Source organism: Fundulus heteroclitus, chromosome 22 (genome assembly GCF_011125445.2).
Source record: "Fundulus heteroclitus isolate FHET01 chromosome 22, MU-UCD_Fhet_4.1, whole genome shotgun sequence".
NCBI lineage: Eukaryota > Metazoa > Chordata > Actinopteri > Cyprinodontiformes > Fundulidae > Fundulus > Fundulus heteroclitus.
This window is the reverse complement of record NC_046382.1, coordinates 2,880,974-2,898,804: the sequence shown is the minus strand read 5'-3', so window position 1 is coordinate 2,898,804 and position 17,831 is coordinate 2,880,974. Positions and strand designations below refer to the sequence as shown.

General features: G+C 52.0%; 1 protein-coding gene across 7 annotated transcripts in view; it reads right to left on the bottom strand.

Moving 5' to 3' along the window:
• ninl (ninein-like) overlaps nucleotides 1–15,196 on the bottom strand; it is a 30,706-nt gene extending 15,510 nt beyond the window's left edge. For 6 of the 7 annotated variants that reach the window (XM_036126170.1, XM_036126172.1, XM_036126173.1 and 3 more), the window contains exons 1-14: nucleotides 15,056–15,196; nucleotides 10,781–10,987; nucleotides 10,611–10,707; nucleotides 10,330–10,529; nucleotides 9,034–9,097; nucleotides 8,808–8,875; nucleotides 8,592–8,738; nucleotides 3,308–3,484; nucleotides 2,989–3,125; nucleotides 2,781–2,921; nucleotides 1,155–1,329; nucleotides 975–1,085; nucleotides 629–715; nucleotides 263–380 (exon numbers count right to left, since the gene is read on the bottom strand). In XM_036126170.1, the coding sequence (XP_035982063.1) occupies nucleotides 263–380; nucleotides 629–715; nucleotides 975–1,085; nucleotides 1,155–1,329; nucleotides 2,781–2,921; nucleotides 2,989–3,125; nucleotides 3,308–3,484; nucleotides 8,592–8,738; nucleotides 8,808–8,875; nucleotides 9,034–9,097; nucleotides 10,330–10,529; nucleotides 10,611–10,707; nucleotides 10,781–10,966 (1,708 nt within the window). In that variant the 5' untranslated portion in view covers nucleotides 10,967–10,987; nucleotides 15,056–15,196. Of the gene's footprint in view, nucleotides 1–262; nucleotides 381–628; nucleotides 716–974; nucleotides 1,086–1,154; nucleotides 1,330–2,780; nucleotides 2,922–2,988; nucleotides 3,126–3,307; nucleotides 3,485–8,591; nucleotides 8,739–8,807; nucleotides 8,876–9,033; nucleotides 9,098–10,329; nucleotides 10,530–10,610; nucleotides 10,708–10,780; nucleotides 10,988–14,817; nucleotides 15,014–15,055 lie in introns of those variants that run through there. The other variant, XM_036126171.1, reaches the window with a different exon arrangement.
• Nucleotides 15,197–17,831: the final 2,635 nt, after the last annotated feature.

Genomic DNA, 17,831 nt, shown 5'->3' with positions numbered 1-17,831 from the left:
AGGTGGTTCTGTAGATCAGGGAGGAGCATCGGACCTACAGGCCCAGCAGAACCTGAGAAGTTCTGCACGTGGAGAAGCAACAGGTCCAACCCAGCAGCTGCAGGTGAGACACCTGGAGAAGCAGCCAATCAGAGAGCAGAAGAGGTTCTGCAGTTCCTGTTCTGAACCTGAGCTTCTTTGGTCCATCAGAACCGGTGATGTTCCACAGCCAGAGTTAAACAGAACTTGCTGGTTCTGACCCAGATCGGCGGTCCGGTCTTACCAGAGTCTGGCTGCTGCTGACTCCAGCTCAGCTCGGCGCCTCCTGCTGGCCGGGGGGACCTCCTGCAGCTCCTGCAGCTCCTCAGCAGCTCCAGCTCATCGTTCCTGTCCTGCAGCTCCTGAACGCAGCACACACACAGGATGACATCACCATGACATCACGCTGCCATCAGCCAATCACAGGCCTCCTCTGAGAGGAGCAGCTCCTGCAGCAGAACCTCCAGCAGAGCCTCAGGTCCACACAGAGGTTCTGGTTCTGGAGGATTACGGTCAGATCTGATTACTAGCCTTAGAACGGAACGGGTTCTGCTCCAGGTTCTGGATCAGGGTCTGAACTGGATCAGAACCGGAGCAGAACCAAACTTACCCGGCGCTGCCGCTCGTACTCTGCTAGGAGCTCCGAGAAGCGTTCCTCGTGGCTCAGGGCGGCGCCGGACGGGTCCAAACTGCCAAGCTGTCAGAGCACAGAGCATCTGGGTCAGCGGTTCTGATGGGGTTCTGGTGGGGTTCTGGTGGGGTTCTGGTGGGGTTCTGGTGGGGTTCTGGTGGAGTTGTGAGCGGAGCGAGCCGGCAGTCACAGCGTTCATCAAACATTCATCAGCAACACGAGTCCCTGAACAACCGGACCCGGCTGGCTCAGGTATCAGCGCCCCAGCGGATCAGAACCGGGTCAGGTATCAGCGCCACAGCGGATCAGAACCGGGTCAGCTCACCTTGTGCAGCAGCAGCTGGTCCAGGTCCGCCTGCAGTCTGCGACCAGAACTCTGCGCCTCCTTCAGCTCCTCCTGCAGGCCCTCCAGCTCCTCCTCCACGCGCCGCCTCTCCTGAGAACACAGCAGAACCTGAGTCCAGAACCCGTCTGGGCCCGACGCGCCCCGCCGGCCCGGACTCACCTGCACGGCGCCGGCCAGCTCCTCCTGCAGCCGGGCCTCCCGGGCCCGGACCTGCTGCAGCTCCTCCTGCAGGGCCAGGCGCTCCTGCTCCGCCTGCTGCAGCAGCGCCTCGCCGTCCTGCTCCGCCCGGCAGCGCAGAGACGCCAGCCGCTCCCTGAAGTCCTGCTCCAGCTCCCTGCGGGTCAGAACCACCGCGGGTCAGAACCACCGCGGGTCAGAACCTCCCACAGGTATTCACACCAGAGGCTCCTCCACAGCTCACAACCACAAGAAGGAGGCCAGGGAGGCCCGTCTGGGTTCTACAGACAGTGCGGCGTGCCCCTGGGCCAGAACCCTGCAGAACCAGCCCTCTCTGCAGGTCCAGTTGCTTCTGGGCTTCTCTTCACCAGAACCGGCTGGATGGAGAACACCTGAGAACATCAGTTTTCCTGGATCCTAGGGTCTGGACTTTGACTAGGCCGATTGTAGGCAGTGTAACTTCCTGATTGGTTGATGTAAAAATCAATCGGCCAAAATATTAATCCTCACCAGAACTCAACCTTTACCAAAAATTAAGAGTGAGATTATGTTAATTTTGGGGGGCGTGGCTAACTGGACCCTGGAGGAGAAATCTTTGTTTCCTGACTTTGATAAGAAAATATTAAGTTTATTATAAAGGCCACAATATGAATGATCAGATTCCCATCCAGGCAATAAAACACTGCAGATTATCGTTATTTTATCCATGTGGGTCTCATTAGTGAATGATTTTCATCAAGCGGTCCAACATTTCCCCTCAGCTGCAACATTTACAGCACGCAGGTAAACGGCTCCTTTAGAGGAGAGAGGAGGAATAATGGGTCTGAGCTGAAGCCCCTGATGTTACAAGTTCCTCAAAATCACCCTTAAAAGTCCACACCTAAATTACCTGTAAGGTAATGTTGTGCACCTGAAGGCAGCGGCCCACTGAGGCACCGCTGGTTCTGTGTCGTTAAAAACTAAAGATCATTAAACAGCTACTGACTCTACTACTGACTTTAACTGGGACATTTTGGTACCAGTGGAAGGACTTTAAACGCAGTGATTCACGCTTTGAAGGCTGGCTGCTGATAAAAGCAGCTCGCTCTGGGGGGGGGGGGACACAGAGACACAGCACATGTAGTTAAAACATGCAGAATAAATAAGAATAAAACTTATAAACAGACTAATGAGCCTTTTAGACTGAATCTGGTTAGCAGAACTGTTTCTGATCCAGTAGGCAGCCATTCTGGTTCTGATTGGCTGGTTCTGATTGGCTGGTTCTGAATGAAGGCTTTATCTGGGAGCCCCCCCCCCCCCTGCCTCCTGCTCTGCACTTTAACCTCTGCAGCAGAAACAAAGCAGCTGAAGCAGCTCAGCAGAAGGTCCAGACTGAGCTGTGAACGGATCATCTGCTGCCCAGATGGGCTTCATTATTTTATTTATTTATTTTATTTCATTATTTTATTTATTTTATTATTTATTTCATTATTTTATTTATTTTTACTCTCCATGTGGCAGCTAACCCTCTGAGATTCACTCTCATTTGGCCACTGGTGAGTGTTAATTCCGGCCCCTGGTTGCAGGTGTGGCTGTGGAGCAAAGCATTGTGGGAAACGCGGTCCCTACCTGACGCGGCTCTCGCTGAGCGTCTCCATGCAGGCGTGACGCTCGTCGGCCTCCCGCACCAGCTGCAGGTTCCTCTGCTCGGCCCGGTCCAGGTCCGCCCGCAGCTTGTCCCGCTCCCTGCCGGCCTGCTCCGCCTGCTCCCTGGAAGAAAGCCGGGTCAGAACCCTCCGGACCGGACCGGGCCGGGCCGCGGCGCCGCTCAACCTACTGCAGGTGCTGGATCTGGTTCCTGTAGGACACCAGCGCCGCCTGGTGGATGCCGTTCCCCCCCGCCAGCAGCTCGTTGTCCAGCGCCAGCGTCAGCTCGGCCAGGCCCAGACGCTCCTCCGGCCCGAAGTCCAGGGTCTGGGTCAGGAGACAAGAGGTGAGCCGGGCCCGTCCAGAACCAGAACCCTGCAGCAGCAGCAGCAGCAGCAGCAGCAGCAGCAGCAGCAGCGCCCCCTGCTGACGGGACACTGCTGCCGTGCTCCACGTCAGGTGCACCGCTTCAAAGGTTCTGACCCGGCCGGGCCCGGTTCTGAACCCACCTGCAGAATCTCCCAGCTGTTGCCGATGCCCTCCTCGGTCCACAGCGCCACCACCCGCTCCGGGCTGGTGAAGCCGGACCCGTCGTCCAGCCGGCCCAGGAGGCGCTGACCCACGGTGGCCGTCAGCAGGGAGGGCGGCGCCGAGCGGGCCGGGCCCTCCTCCTTCAGCTGCTGGTTCTGGTGGAGGAGCGGGTCGGGTCAGAGCCGGAGGATTAATCAGGATTATACCAGAACCGCCTGCAGTCACTGTGTGAAACCCAGCGGGCTGATGTGGACATTCTGGTGCCGTGGTTCTGCTTCAGGCCCGGTTCTGTTAACGCTACATTTTAGAACCTGCTTGTTATTTTAAACGTCAGAGTCACAGCGCCTTAGGGCCGGGAATAAAAGAGAGTTTAATTTAGAACCTTTAAAGTTCTGTAGAGCTGCAGACGGGCCAGAGAGGTCCGGTTAACGGCTCTATAGAGAACAACAGCGACGAAGAAAGGCTGAGGAAGAGGAGTTAAACCGGCGCTGAGGAAGAGGAGTTAAACCGGCTCTGAGGAAGAGGAGTTAAACCAGCACAGAGGAAGAGGAGATAAACCAACGCTGAGGAAGAGGAGTTAAACCAGCGCTGAGGAAGAGGAGTTAAACCAGCACAGAGGAAGAGGAGTTAAACCGGCACAGAGGAAGAGGAGATAAACCAACGCTGAGGAAGAGGAGTTAAACCAGCGCTGAGGAAGAGGAGTTAAACCAGCAAAGAGGAAGAGGAGTTAAACCGGCACTGAGGAAGAGGAGTTAAACCAGCGCTGAGGAAGAGGAGTTAAACCAGCGCTGAGGAAGAGGAGTTAAACCAACGCTGAGGAAGAGGAGTTAAACCAGCGCTGAGGAAGAGGAGTTAAACCAGCACCGAGGAAGAGGAGTTAAACCAGCGCTGAGGAAGAGGAGTTAAACCAGCACCGAGGAAGAGGAGTTAAACCGGCGCTGAGGAAGAAGAGTTAAACCGGCGCTGAGGAAGAGGAGTTAAACCGGCGCTGAGGAAGAGGAGTTAAACCGGCGCTGAGGAAGAGGAGTTAAACCAGCGCTGAGGAATAGGAGATAAACCAATGCTGAGGAAGAGGAGTTAAACCGGCGCTGAGGAAGAGGAGTTAAACCGGCGCTGAGGAAGAGGAGTTAAACCAATGCTGAGGAAGAGGAGTTAAACCGGCGCTGAGGAAGAGGAGTTAAACCGGCGCTGAGGAAGAGGAGTTAAACCGGCGCTGAGGAAGAGGAGTTAAACCGGCGCTGAGGAAGAGGAGTTAAACCAATGCTGAGGAAGAGGAGTTAAACCGGCGCTGAGGAAGAGGAGTTAAACCAATGCTGAGGAAGAGGAGTTAAACCGGCGCCGAGGAAGAGGAGTTAAACCGGCGCTGAGGAAGAGGCGTTAAACAGTTAAACAGGACCAGCGTGGCCTGAGTCCATGAGGAGAACCAGGAGAACCAGTAGAACCAGAAGGTCCAGTAGAACCTGTAGGTCCAGTAGAACCAGGAGGTCCAGTAGAACCAGGAGGTCCAATAGAACCTGTAGGTCCAGGAGGTCCAGTAGAACCAGGAGGTCCAGTAGAACCTGTAGGTCCAGTAGAACCAGTAGAACCAGAAGGTCCAGTAGAACCTGTAGGTCCAGTAGGTCCAGTAGAACCAGGAGATCCAGTAGAACCAGGAGGTCCAATAGAACCTGTAGGTCCAGGAGGTCCAGTAGAACCAGGAGGTCCAGGAGAACCAGTAGGTCCAATAGAACCTGTAGGTCCAGGAGGTCCAGTAGAACCAGGAGGTCCAGTAGAACCAGTAGAACCAGTAGAACCAGGAGGTCCAGTAGAACCTGTAGGTCCAGTAGGTCCAGTAGAACCAGGAGATCCAGTAGAACCAGGAGGTCCAGGAGAACCAGTAGGTCCAATAGAACCTGTAGGTCCAGGAGGTCCAGTAAACCCTGTAGGTCCAGGAGGTCCAGTAGAACCTGTAGGTCCAGTAGAACCAGTAGAACCAGTAGAACCAGGAGGTCCAGTAGAACCAGTAGAACCAGTAGAACCAGGAGGTCCAGTAGAACCAGTAGAACCAGACACAGGCTGCACTGAGTTTAAACATCTAGTCAATAACGTCTGAAAGCTCCTGGCGGCTCCTCTGGACCACAGGTGTGAACATTAAGATCAGAGACTAATCCATCATATTGAGGCAGGTAAACCAGCAGCAGACAGGCTGACTCAGCAGTATTCAGCTGGTTAAGAGGCTGACTCAGTAGTATTCAGCTGGTTAAGAGGCTGACTCAGCAGTATTCAGCTGGTTAAGAGGCTGACTCAGCAGTATTCAGCTGGTTAAGAGGCTGACTCAGCAGTATTCAGCTGGTTAAGAGGCTGACTCAGCAGTATTCAGCTGGTTAAGAGGCTGAATCAGCAGTATTCAGCTGGTTAAGAGACTGACTCAGCAGTATTCAGCTGGTTATGAGGCTGACTCAGCAGTATTCAGCTGGTTATGAGGCTGACTCAGCAGTATTCAGCTGGTTATGAGGCTGACTCAGCAGTATTCAGCCCGTTAAGAGGCTGACTCAGCAGAATTCAGCTGGTTAAGAGGCTGACTCAGCAGTATTCAGCTGGTTAAGAGGCTGACTCAGCAGTATTCAGCTGGTTATGAGGCTGACTCAGCAGTATTCAGCATTTTGAGGGGCTGACTCAGCAGAATTCAGCTGGTTAAGAGGCTGACTCAGCAGTATTCAGCTGGTTAAGAGGCTGACTCAGCAGTATTCAGCTGGTTATGAGGCTGACTCAGCAGTATTCAGCTGGTTAAAAGGCTGACTCAGCAGTATTCAGCTGGTTAAGAGGCTGACTCAGCAGTATTCAGCTGGTTATGAGGCTGACTCAGCAGTATTCAGCTGGTTATGAGGCTGACTCAGCAGTATTCAGCTGGTTAAAAGGCTGACTCAGCAGTATTCAGCTCGTTAAGAGGCTGACTCAGCAGTATTCAGCTGGTTATGAGGCTGACTCAGCAGTATTCAGTCGCGTCTCCGTCACACAGAGGAAACCAGAAGTTTATCTGCTAGCAATCTGAGGGAGGAGGAACCTGCTGAGGTTCTGCAGGTTCCTCCTGACAGCAGTTACCTGATGGCTGTGTGTGAACGATGGAACCGCTTCCATCTGAGGTCCCATGGTGAGGATCACCTGAGTCTGGCAGGAAGTGACCGAGCTGCAGCTCACCTGCTCCATCCTGACACCAGCTCTGGTCTGCAGAAGGTCCCAGCCTCCACCTGCCTGAGGGAGCACACACCTGGTGCACCTGGGCTGGCCCCGCCCACCTGGCCCCGCCCACCCGATCCTCACACCTGGCCCCGCCCACCTGGGCTGACCCCGCCCACCTGGGCTGACCCCGCCCACCTGGCCCCGCCCCACCCACCCGATCACACTGACAGCTGCTGATTGGTCAGCTCAGACCCAGCAGGTTGACCTCTGGAGGTGGTCTGAATAAACTGATCAGGAAACATCTGCAGGTCCTGATCCAGACCAGAGAGGTTCTGTCATCAGAGTTTAGGTCCGATGTCGGTTCTGATCTCTGGTTCCAGAAAATTAACCAGCTGAGGAGCTTCTACATCTTCAGGTCCACAGGGAACAAGGAACCTGGTTCTGATCCGTTTTAATTTCCATTTATGGAAACAGGAAAAGAGCATAAATCAGATAAATTAATAAATCTGATAAATCAGATAAATTAATAAATTAATAAATCAGATAAATTAATAAATGAATAAATCAGATAAATTAAATCAGTTAAATGAATAAATCAAATAAATTAATAAATCAGATAAATGAATAAATCAGTTAAATTAATAAATCAAATAAATGAATAAATCAGATAAATGAATAAATCAGTTAAATTAATAAATCAAATAAATGAATAAATCAATTAAATCTGATAAATGAATAAATCAGTTAAATCAGATAAATTAATAAATCAAATAAATAAATAAATCAAATAAATTAATAAATCAGATAAATTAATAAATGAATAAATCAGTCAGATCTGCTCATAGAAGAAAACAAGACGTTTCATCATCTAGAGAAAAAAGCTGCAACAGAATTAATAAATAAGAATACATTTATTATACATGTTCTGGGGTTTAAATTATAAATGGACCATGACAGATGTTCTGGGTCGGGTCGCTACAGAAAACCTTCAGCGCCACAGGGTCATCGTTTCCAGGCCCTGGTGACAGCTGCCCGACCAGAACCAGAACAGAACCCAAGAAGATCTGCAGGAACCAGCGAGGTTTACAATCAGTTCTGTGGAGCAGAAACGGATCCCACTGAAATACGTTCTCCATCTGAGACCTTCTGCTTCCCTGGGTTCTGCTGTGGTTCTGATATCAGACTGAACTGGTTCTGAACTGGTTCTGAACTGGTTCTGAACTGGTTCTGAACGTTAAAGGTACAGTGGACGGTTAGAATAAGCGCGTTACAGCGTTCTACTGCTCCTCAGGGGAGCCGCGTGGAAAACAAAAGAATGTCTTTATTGTTATTCAGACACAGTTACACACAATTATTAGCGATGAAAGAGAAGAAGAGAAAGAACAAACTGGTCTGATCTAAAGTTAGTTCTAAAGAAATAGAAGAATAAAAGATAGAAAAGTAAAGTAAATCACTCTGGGCTCACTTCTTCCTTCTCAGAAACATGAACGCGGTTCCCTTCTTGCGACTCTCAGCAGAGCTACAATGAACGGCTAAAGCCAGAACTAACCGCTAAGCTAACCGCTAAGCTAACCGCTAAGCTAACTGCTAAGCTAACTACTAAGCTAACTGCTAAGCTAACTGCTAAGCCAGGTCACCAACCTTTTTTAAAGAGCTACTGGCGTGTCAGATCTACCAGTACTGACCTCTGAGCTGGAAGAGTCAGAGTTCACCTTCATCTTTTGTAAAATGAACACGTTTTCATGCTTTCTCATAGATGTTGTTATTTATAAATCCATTTTAAAGCAAATGTGAATAAACAGGAAGAGTAACGGAATAAAATAGTTTTAGGTGCAGCTCACTGGTGGGTTGTGCTGTTTTTTAGAACCTCAGAGGAAAGTGAAACCACACACTGGCGTTAGGTTTCTGGTGTGGGACGAGAAAGAAGATCGTCTGCTGCAGCTTTAATAAACTGATTTAATTGGTGGATCAGATCGAGGTCGCCTGCTGCTATTGGCTCAATCATCAGGAGGCGGGGCTTTGCTTGGCCAATGAAGTGGCTGCATTTAACACGTTCTATCTGCATTAATGTGATGTTAGTAGCTAAGGAGAAATGGGGCTTACCCTGAGTGGCGCCCTCTGCAGGTCAGCTGGCCGCACAGGGGTGGAGCTTAGCATGGGGGCGGAGCTCCACAGGGCCTTCCTGAACTCCCTGACTGTGACGCCGGGCTCCAGGTCCACTTCCTGCTCCCTGAACAGCTCGTCCCCGTCCTGCAGACAGAGCGAGATCATCAGAACCCCCCAGCATCAGAACCGGGTCCCATGGTTCTGAAGGCTTACCTGCACAACCAGGTGATCACACCTTGCTGCCAGAACTCCAGGGCCTCCTCCGTCCTCCTGCTGCTGATCTGCAGAAACACCACAGAGTCACATGTCTCTGCAGCCCGGATCAGAACCGGGCCTCCGTCTCACTGAACCGCCAGCGGACGCCAGCTCTGATCTGGAACGTCCTGGAGAACCAAGCAGAGGAACCCTGAGGTTCTCAGCGTTGGTGCTGAACCGGTACCTTTATTCTGAAGGAGCGGTGGGTCCATCTTGGCACTTCCTGCTTCTTCATCAGACTTCAGGCTCTGCAGAGAAAACCAGAGGAACAAATCTGAAACGGTGAAAGGAACCGGTACCGGTACCGCCAAAATTAGAAACATTCTGTCCAGGAGTGATGCTGAAAAACTAGTCCATGCATTTGTTACTTCAAGGCTGGACTATTGTAATTCTTTACTATCAGGAATTCCACAAAATGCAGTTCAAAGCCTTCAGCTGATCCAAAATGCTGCAGCAAGAGTTCTGATGAAAATCAACCAGAGGGATCATATTTCTCCAATTTTAGCTTCCCTTCATTGGCTTCCTGTTAAATCAAGAATAGAATTTAAAATTCTCCTTCTAACGTATAAAGCCCTTAATAATCAAGCTCCATCATATATCAGAGCTCTGATTACCCCGTATGTTCCTAACAGAGCACTTTGCTCTCAGACTGCAGGTCTGCTGGTGGTTCCTAGAGTCTCTAAAAGTAGAATGGGAGGCAGATCCTTTAGCTATCAGGCTCCTCTCCTGTGGAACCAACTCCCAGTTTTGGTCCGTGAGGCAGACACCCCGTCTACTTTTAAGACTAATCTTAAAACTTTCCTTTGTGACAAAGCTTCTAGTCAGAGTGTCTCATGTTACCCTGAGCTACCTCTATAGTTATGCTGCTATAGGCTTAGGCTACTGGAGTATATCAGGATCTATTTCTCTCACTCTGCTGAGTTCTCCTACTGCTCTCCAATCTGCATTGTTTGTTGTTATTTCAACTTTTAACTTTTTATTCTCTGTCATTTTTCTCTTCATAGAAGGTACACCTGGTCTGGTGTTCTGTTAGCTGTGACATCATCAGGGGAGGCAGATCATCCTCTATTACCATCTAACATAGAAAGTACTCCTGGGTCAATGTGAGCAGGTGACATGTTTCATTCATTGGCGCTTTATAAATAAAATTTTATTTAATTTAATTAAAGGAGGATTCTGAGGACTAAAACCCAGTGAACCAGAACCGCATAGTTCTGGTTCCTTCAGCTCCACCTGGACCACCCAGATTTCTCAGCAGCAGGAAGCAGAGGAACACGTCCAGGAGCCAGAACCCTCAGAACCACCAGAACCCTCAGAACCACCAGAACCACCAGAACCACAGGCTGGCAGACCTGCTCCCAGGAGGCCCTCCTCAGATCCACTTCCCAACCAGCCTCTCCTACATTCTGCTTCCAGCCGGTTCTGATCCGATCTATCTGCTGGGTTCTAACTCCGGCCCGGTCCAGAGGTTCTGTCTTACCTCCACGCTCTCCAGAGAAGTGGACCGTCTCAGCTTGGCCCTGCGGACGCCGGGCGGCGACGGGTCCGCGGCGCCGGTTCTGTTAGCGGCGTCTTCCGGGTCGCAGGTGGGGCCGGTGTGGGTCGGCGGTTCTGGTCGGGACCGGCGGCCGTAGCGCTTGGCTCCCCTCACCAGCTTGGGCTGCACCTCCTGGGGGACGGCTGCAGGGAGACGTGGGTCAGTGCGGTCTGGACCGGAACCAGAACCGGAACCAGAACCGAGCGGACCCTGCGGCGCCTCACCTGGCTGCAGGTAGCTGCTGTCGTCCTCTGAGGCGCCGAGGTCCAAAGAACCGGACAGAACCGCCACCAGCCCGTCCTTGAAGTCCTCAAAGTTCACCTGGAACCAGACACAGAACCCACCTGAAGCCGCCGGTTCTGCCGGCCCACCAGAACCGGGCGGCGGGCCTCACCTTGGCGGACGGCGCCGCCCCCAGCAGCGTGTCCAGCAGCAGCGGCAGGTGGTGGTCCAGCTGCAGGGTCCCGCTCAGCGCCGTCAGTCCGGCCCGGTCCAGTTGGCCCGTGGCGCCGGCGCCGCAGCACCGCTCGAACTCAGCCTTCAGCTGGGCCAGGTAGCCGCTAGGCTCCGCCCCCTCCATCAGGACGCCGTGATGTCACACCTGAGGGAGGAGCAGCGCGTCATCACGACCCACAGAACCAAAGAACCAGAACCACAGACCCACAGAACCACTGACCCACTGAACCACAGAACCACTGACCCAAAGAACCACAGACCCACTGAACCACAGAACCACTGACCCACAGACCCACAGAACCACTGAACCACTGACCCAAAGAACCACAGACCCACTGACCCACAGAACCACAGAACCACTGACCCACAGACCCACAGACCCACTGAACCACAGAACCACTGACCCACAGAACCACTGAACCACTGACCCACAGACCCACAGAACCACAGAACCACAGACCCACTGAACCACAGAACCACTGACCCACAGAACCACCGACCCACAGAACCACTGAACCACTGACCCACAGAACCAGAACCACAGACCCACAGAACCACAGACCCAAAGAACCACAGACCCACTGAACCACAGAACCACTGACCCAAAGAACCACAGACCCACTGAACCACAGAACCACTGACCCACTGACCCACAGAACCACTGACCCAAAGAACCACAGACCCACTGACCCAAAGAACCACAGAACCACAGACCCACAGAACCACTGAACCACAGACCCAGACCCACAGAACCACTGAACCACTGACCCACAGACCCACTGACCCACAGAACCACTGACCCACAGAACCACCGACCCACAGAACCACTGACCCACTGACCCAAAGAACCACAGACCCACTGAACCACAGAACCACTGACCCAAAGAACCACAGACCCACAGACCCACTGAACCACTGACCCACAGAACTACTGACCCACTGACCCACAGAACCACAGAACCACTGACCCACAGACCCAGTGACCCACTGACCCAAAGAACCACAGAACCACTGAACCACAGAACCACTGAACCACAGACCCAAAGACCCACTGACCCACAGAACCACAGACCCACTGACCCACTGACGCACAGAACCACAGAACCACTGACCCAAAGAACCACCGACCCACAGACCCACTGACCCACTGACGCACAGAACCACTGACCCACAGAACCACAGAACCACTGACCCACAGACCCACAGAACCACAGAACCACTGAACCACTGACCCACAGAACCACAGAACCACTGACCCACAGACCCACTGACCCAAAGAACCACAGACCCACAGAACCACTGACCCACAGAACCACAGACCCACTGACCCACAGAACCACCGACCCACAGAACCACTGAACCACTGACCCACTGAACCACTGACCCACAGAACCACTGACCCACAGAACCACAGACCCACTGAACCACTGACCCACAGAACCACTGACCCACAGAACCACTGAACCACAGACCCAAAGACCCACTGACCCACTGACGCACAGAACCACAGAACCACTGACCCAAAGAACCACGGACCCACTGAACCACAGAACCACTGACCCACAGAACCACAGACCCACAGAACCACCGACCCACAGACCCACTGACCCACTGACGCACAGAACCACTGACCCACAGAACCACTGACCCACAGAACCACAGACCCACTGAACCACAGAAACACTGACACACAGAACCACAGAACCACTGACCCACAGAACCACAGAACCACTGACCCAAAGAACCACTGACCCACAGAACCACTGACCCACAGAACCACCGACCCACAGAACCACTGACCCACTGAACCACAGACCCACAGAACCACTGACCCACAGAACCAAAGAACCACTGACCCAAAGACCCAAAGACCCACAGAACCACTGACCCACAGAACCACAGACCCACAGAACCACTGACCCACAGAACCACTGACCCAAAGAACCACTGACCCACAGAACCACAGAACTACTGACCCACAGACCCACTGACCCACAGAACCACAGACCCACTGAACCACAGAACCACTGACCCACAGAACCACAGAACCACTGACCCACAGAACCACAGACCCACTGAACCACAGAACCACTGACCCACAGAACCACAGACCCACTGACCCACAGAACCACAGAACCACTGACCCAAAGAACCACTGACCCAAAGAACCACTGAACCACAGAACAACTGACCCACAGAACCACTGACCCACAGAACCACAGAACCACTGACCCACAGAACCACTGACCCACTGACGCACAGAACCACTGACCCACAGAACCACTGACCCACAGAACCACAGAACCACAGAACCACTGACCCACAGAACCACAGAACCACAGACCCACTGACCCAAAGAACCACTGACCCAAAGAACCACTGAACCACAGAACCACTGACCCACAGAACCACTGACCCACAGAACCACTGACCCACAGAACCAAAGAACCACTGACCCAAAGACCCACAGGACCACTGACCCACAGAACCACTGAACCACTGACCCACAGACCCACTGACCCACAGAACCACAGACCCACAGAACCACAGAACCACTGACCCACAGACCCACAGAACCACAGAACCACAGAACCACTGACCCACAGAACCACCGACCCACAGAACCACCGACCCACAGAACCACTGACCCACAGACCCACAGAACCACAGAACCACAGAACCACCGACCCACAGAACCACTGACCCACAGAACCACCGACCCACAGAACCACTGACCCACAGACCCACAGAACCACTGACCCACAGAACCACTGACCCACAGACCCACAGAACCACAGAACCACAGAACCACTGACCCACAGAACCACAGAACCACAGAACCACAGAACCACTGACCCACAGAACCACCGACCCACAGAACCACCGACCCACAGAACCACTGACCCACAGACCCACAGAACCACAGAACCACAGAACCACCGACCCACAGAACCACTGACCCACAGAACCACCGACCCACAGAACCACTGACCCACAGACCCACAGAACCACTGACCCACAGAACCACCGACCCACAGAACCACTGAACCACAGAACCACAGAACCACAGAACCACTGACCCACAGAACCACTGACCCACAGAACCCGACCGTGAAGCCGGCTGGTCGTTACGGAACCGGACTGGCGCCACCAGAAGTCCATTAAACAGACTTTAGAACCTGGACATCAGAACCGGGTCCGACCCAACAGGTTCTGATCATGAAGGTTCTCCACAAACCGTCCTGACCAAGAGATGAAGAGGAGGAAGAGGAACGTTCTTCCTCCTCTTCATCTTCCTCTGTCTGCAATGTTACATGAGTAACCTGACCCTCCTCTTCCTCACCTCCCTCCTCTTTCTCACCTCCCTTCTCTTTCTCACCCCCCTCCTCTTCCTCACCTCCATCCTCTTCCTCACCCCCCTCCTCTTTCTCCTCATCCTCACTTTCCTCCTCATCCTCACCTCCCTCCTCTTTCTCACCCCCCTCCTCTTCCTCACCTCCATCCTCTTCCTCACCTCCCTCCTCTTTCTCCTCATCCTCACTTTCCTCCTCTTCCTCACCTCCATCCTCTTCCTCACCTCCATCCTCTTCCTCACCCCCCTCCTCTTTCTCCTCATCCTCACTTTCCTCCTCTTCCTCACCTCCCTCCTCTTCCTCCATCCTCTTCCTCACCTCCCTCCTCTTCCTCACCTCCATCCTCTTCCTCACCTTCTTCCTCTTAAACTCCATCAGAACCACCCCTCTCTGGGTTGGATCCTGCTGCAGAACCTCTCCTGAACCGGGTCACACCTGGTGGTTCCGGCTGCAGGTCAGAGGTTTCAGAGGTTCTGCTGGATCAGAACCACGTTCTGCACAGAACAGTAAAGCTTCTGGGTTTCCGGTTCGGTCCAAAGGTGGTGGTGGTTCTGTGGACCGCTACTCAGAACAGTTCTGGCGGTTCTGACGTCTACAGTCGGAACTTAAACCCGTTTCGGACCTCGTTTCTCTGGAGTCAGCGGTCCAGGACGCTCGTGTGTTTCCGGAAGCTCTCGGCTCTGCTCGGAGGCCTCGCGGGCCGGAGAAGCTTCACCATGGGAACGGAGGCGCGAGCCGCAGGAACAAAGGCTCGCGGCCACAAAACCACGCAGAAAGTTTCAAAGTTTGCGGCATTAGCTGCGCCGGTCCAGCACCGGAGCCGGTCCGCTAACTGCGGCTCCGACTGGGAGCACACTCACCGACACAAGTTCTGGTCCGGTCCGGTCCAGACCTCACGGTTCCTCCATGAAACGGCGCTGAAACGGCGGCCAGAACCGAGCCCTGGGCAGAGTCACCGGAGCTGCTGACCCACGAGAACCGAGACCCGAACTGACCGGAGGAAAGGCAAGCGCCGGCATTACGCACACACTGACTTCCGGTCTGATTTCAAAATAAAGCCCGTAGCTGCGCTGCTGTTCAGCTGCGTTCACGTTTTCATGGCGTTCAACTTTTCTTCCAAAGACTTTTTTATTTTTTGCATAATTATTGAGCAGAAAATATTGTATATATAGTATTTTATTGACATAAAATATTATATTTAATGTTTGTACTGATATCACTTTATAACCATATTACATACACTTACATCTTTTACTTATCCAAGCAGGGTTACAGCCAGGGGGACATTCACATTTCATTAAGTCAGAAGTATAATAATGTTTGATTTATGGTATGTTGCCTTTAAAAGCCACAAAAAACAAGTATTGGTTAGTATTAGTACTGTGATGGTTTTTAAGAGAACCTGATTACCCCGTATGTTCCTAACAGAGCACTTCGCTCTCAGACTGCAGGTCTGCTGGTGGTTCCTAGAGTCTCTAAAAGTAGAATGGGAGGCAGATCCTTTAGCTATCAGGCTCCTCTCCTGTGGAACCAACTCCCAGTTTTGGTCCGTGAGGCCGACACCCCGTCTACTTTTCAGACTAGGTTTACTAATATAATCCCTGCTGCTCCCATCAGACTCAGTAACTGTTTACATCATGATGACGGTGGCTCAGGTTCTGATCCGATCAGGAATGGGTCACACCGTCGGCCAGTGCTGATGTCCATTAAACACGTTTTAGCTCCTCTGGTGGTTCTACAGTAATGCATATTACAGCATTCTGTAGATGATGCTCTTCTGCTGATTTTCCAACTTGAACATTTCATATTTTACCAGCATTATATCCTATTATATACTGACTCTTCTGCTTTACATTTAAACCTTAAAATGTTCTTCTTGCATTATTCAGCCTGATCTGTAAAGCTGGTGTTTATATTTATTCTGCCATGGCTGAATTTCCCCCTGTGGGACAATAAAGGGATGACTGATCACCCGGATCTGTTGTTCCTGCCCGGAACGACGGAACCACTGCGAGGCTTTGATTTTGTGTGAAGCAGCCGGTTCCGGTGCCGGTACCGTTTGGTCGCCACCGTGGATGCAGAGCGCGGTTCTGCCGCTGGGAGGCGCTGAAACACAGCAGCTTCTACCTGCAGGAGAACAGGGAACCATAGACCACGCATCGACGCTTTCGCCTATTGGCGCTGACGGGATTTAGGGGCGCCATCTTGGGGAGGTCAACAGCTCAGCTCAGTGTAATGCGTTGACCAGGCGCAGAATCAATTTTAATAAACTATAACTCGCTGAATATTGAACTAATGTTCACGTTTTTTTTTTGCTTAAAACTTTAGCTATTGTAACAAATGGTCCAATGCATTTAAATAATCTTAGTGGGGTTAAAAGTAATAGAATATTCTGACAGGATGTATGTATGTTGCAAAACACAATCACTCATACATTTTTATAATTCCTTTATTACTATATAGACAAACACATTTGTATATATATATATATATATATATATATATAGATATGCAATTTTGGACAGACTAAGTCACAAAGAGTTCGGACGTGTAGACCCGTATCTCTCTACCTAATATTAGAAAAATCGCATCCTAATCAATAATATAGACAATATCTGTTCATCTTAATTGTGAAAAATTATCCCTCGAGCCCTGACTTAAATACTCTTTCGATTTAAACTAAAATACGCCGCACACTGCTGAGGCATCATTAGTGTGTTCAGCTGGAATCAGCAGGTTAGGTTAGCAGGTCGACCGCCCCAAGATGGCCGCCGTAATTCCTGCGCTGCAACAGTCAATGCGGGGTCTACTCTTATATTATGTCTATGCAGGGAACAGGCCAGGTACCGGAACCAGAGATCCAGAGCGGGATGCTGCTTCTGGACCCATCCCTGCTCTGGGTCCTGGTACCACTCCAGTCTGGGCCACCTAGTCACCGCTTAACCATGAAGCCAGAGAACCGCAGAGTACCCAGCATGCACAGGGAGAACATGCAGACAGAACCCAGCCTGGTTCTGAACCCAGGTCCGTTTGTGGTTCTGATCCCAAGTCCATCTGTGGTTCTGAACCAGGACCGTCTGCTTCTGAACCCAGGTCCATTTGTGGTTCTGAACCAGGACCGTCTGTGGTTCTGGTTCCTGGCAGCATTCTTCTCCTGCAGAGATTGAAGCTGAGCCAGCGAGGAAGCAGCCAGTCATTCCTCTGTCCTTGTTTCAACCCGTCTGATTAGAACATGCAGCAGAACCGGTCCAGCGGGTCCGGTCAGGTTCTGCTGCTCAAGCTGCAGAGGTCTGTGAGACAGAGGGAGGAACAGAGGATGAGGATTGTTACCGTGGATGAAGATTAGTTCTGCTTTTAAACAAGCCGGGTTCAGACGGGTCTTCAGGTGGGTGAAGTGAGAGCAGAACCGTTCTGGGTTCTGCTACCCAGAATGCACCAGCTGTAACAGCAGCATGGGCCTCGGCCTAAGAGCTGACGGCCTGTTCCCACAACCTCCTGCAGCAGAACCTCCCGCAGTAGAACCTCCTGCAGCAGAACTTCCCACAGTAGAACCTCCCGCAGCAGAACCTCTCGCAGTAGAACCTCCCGCAGCAGAACCTCCTGCAGCAGAACTTCCCGCAGTAGAACCCCCTGCAG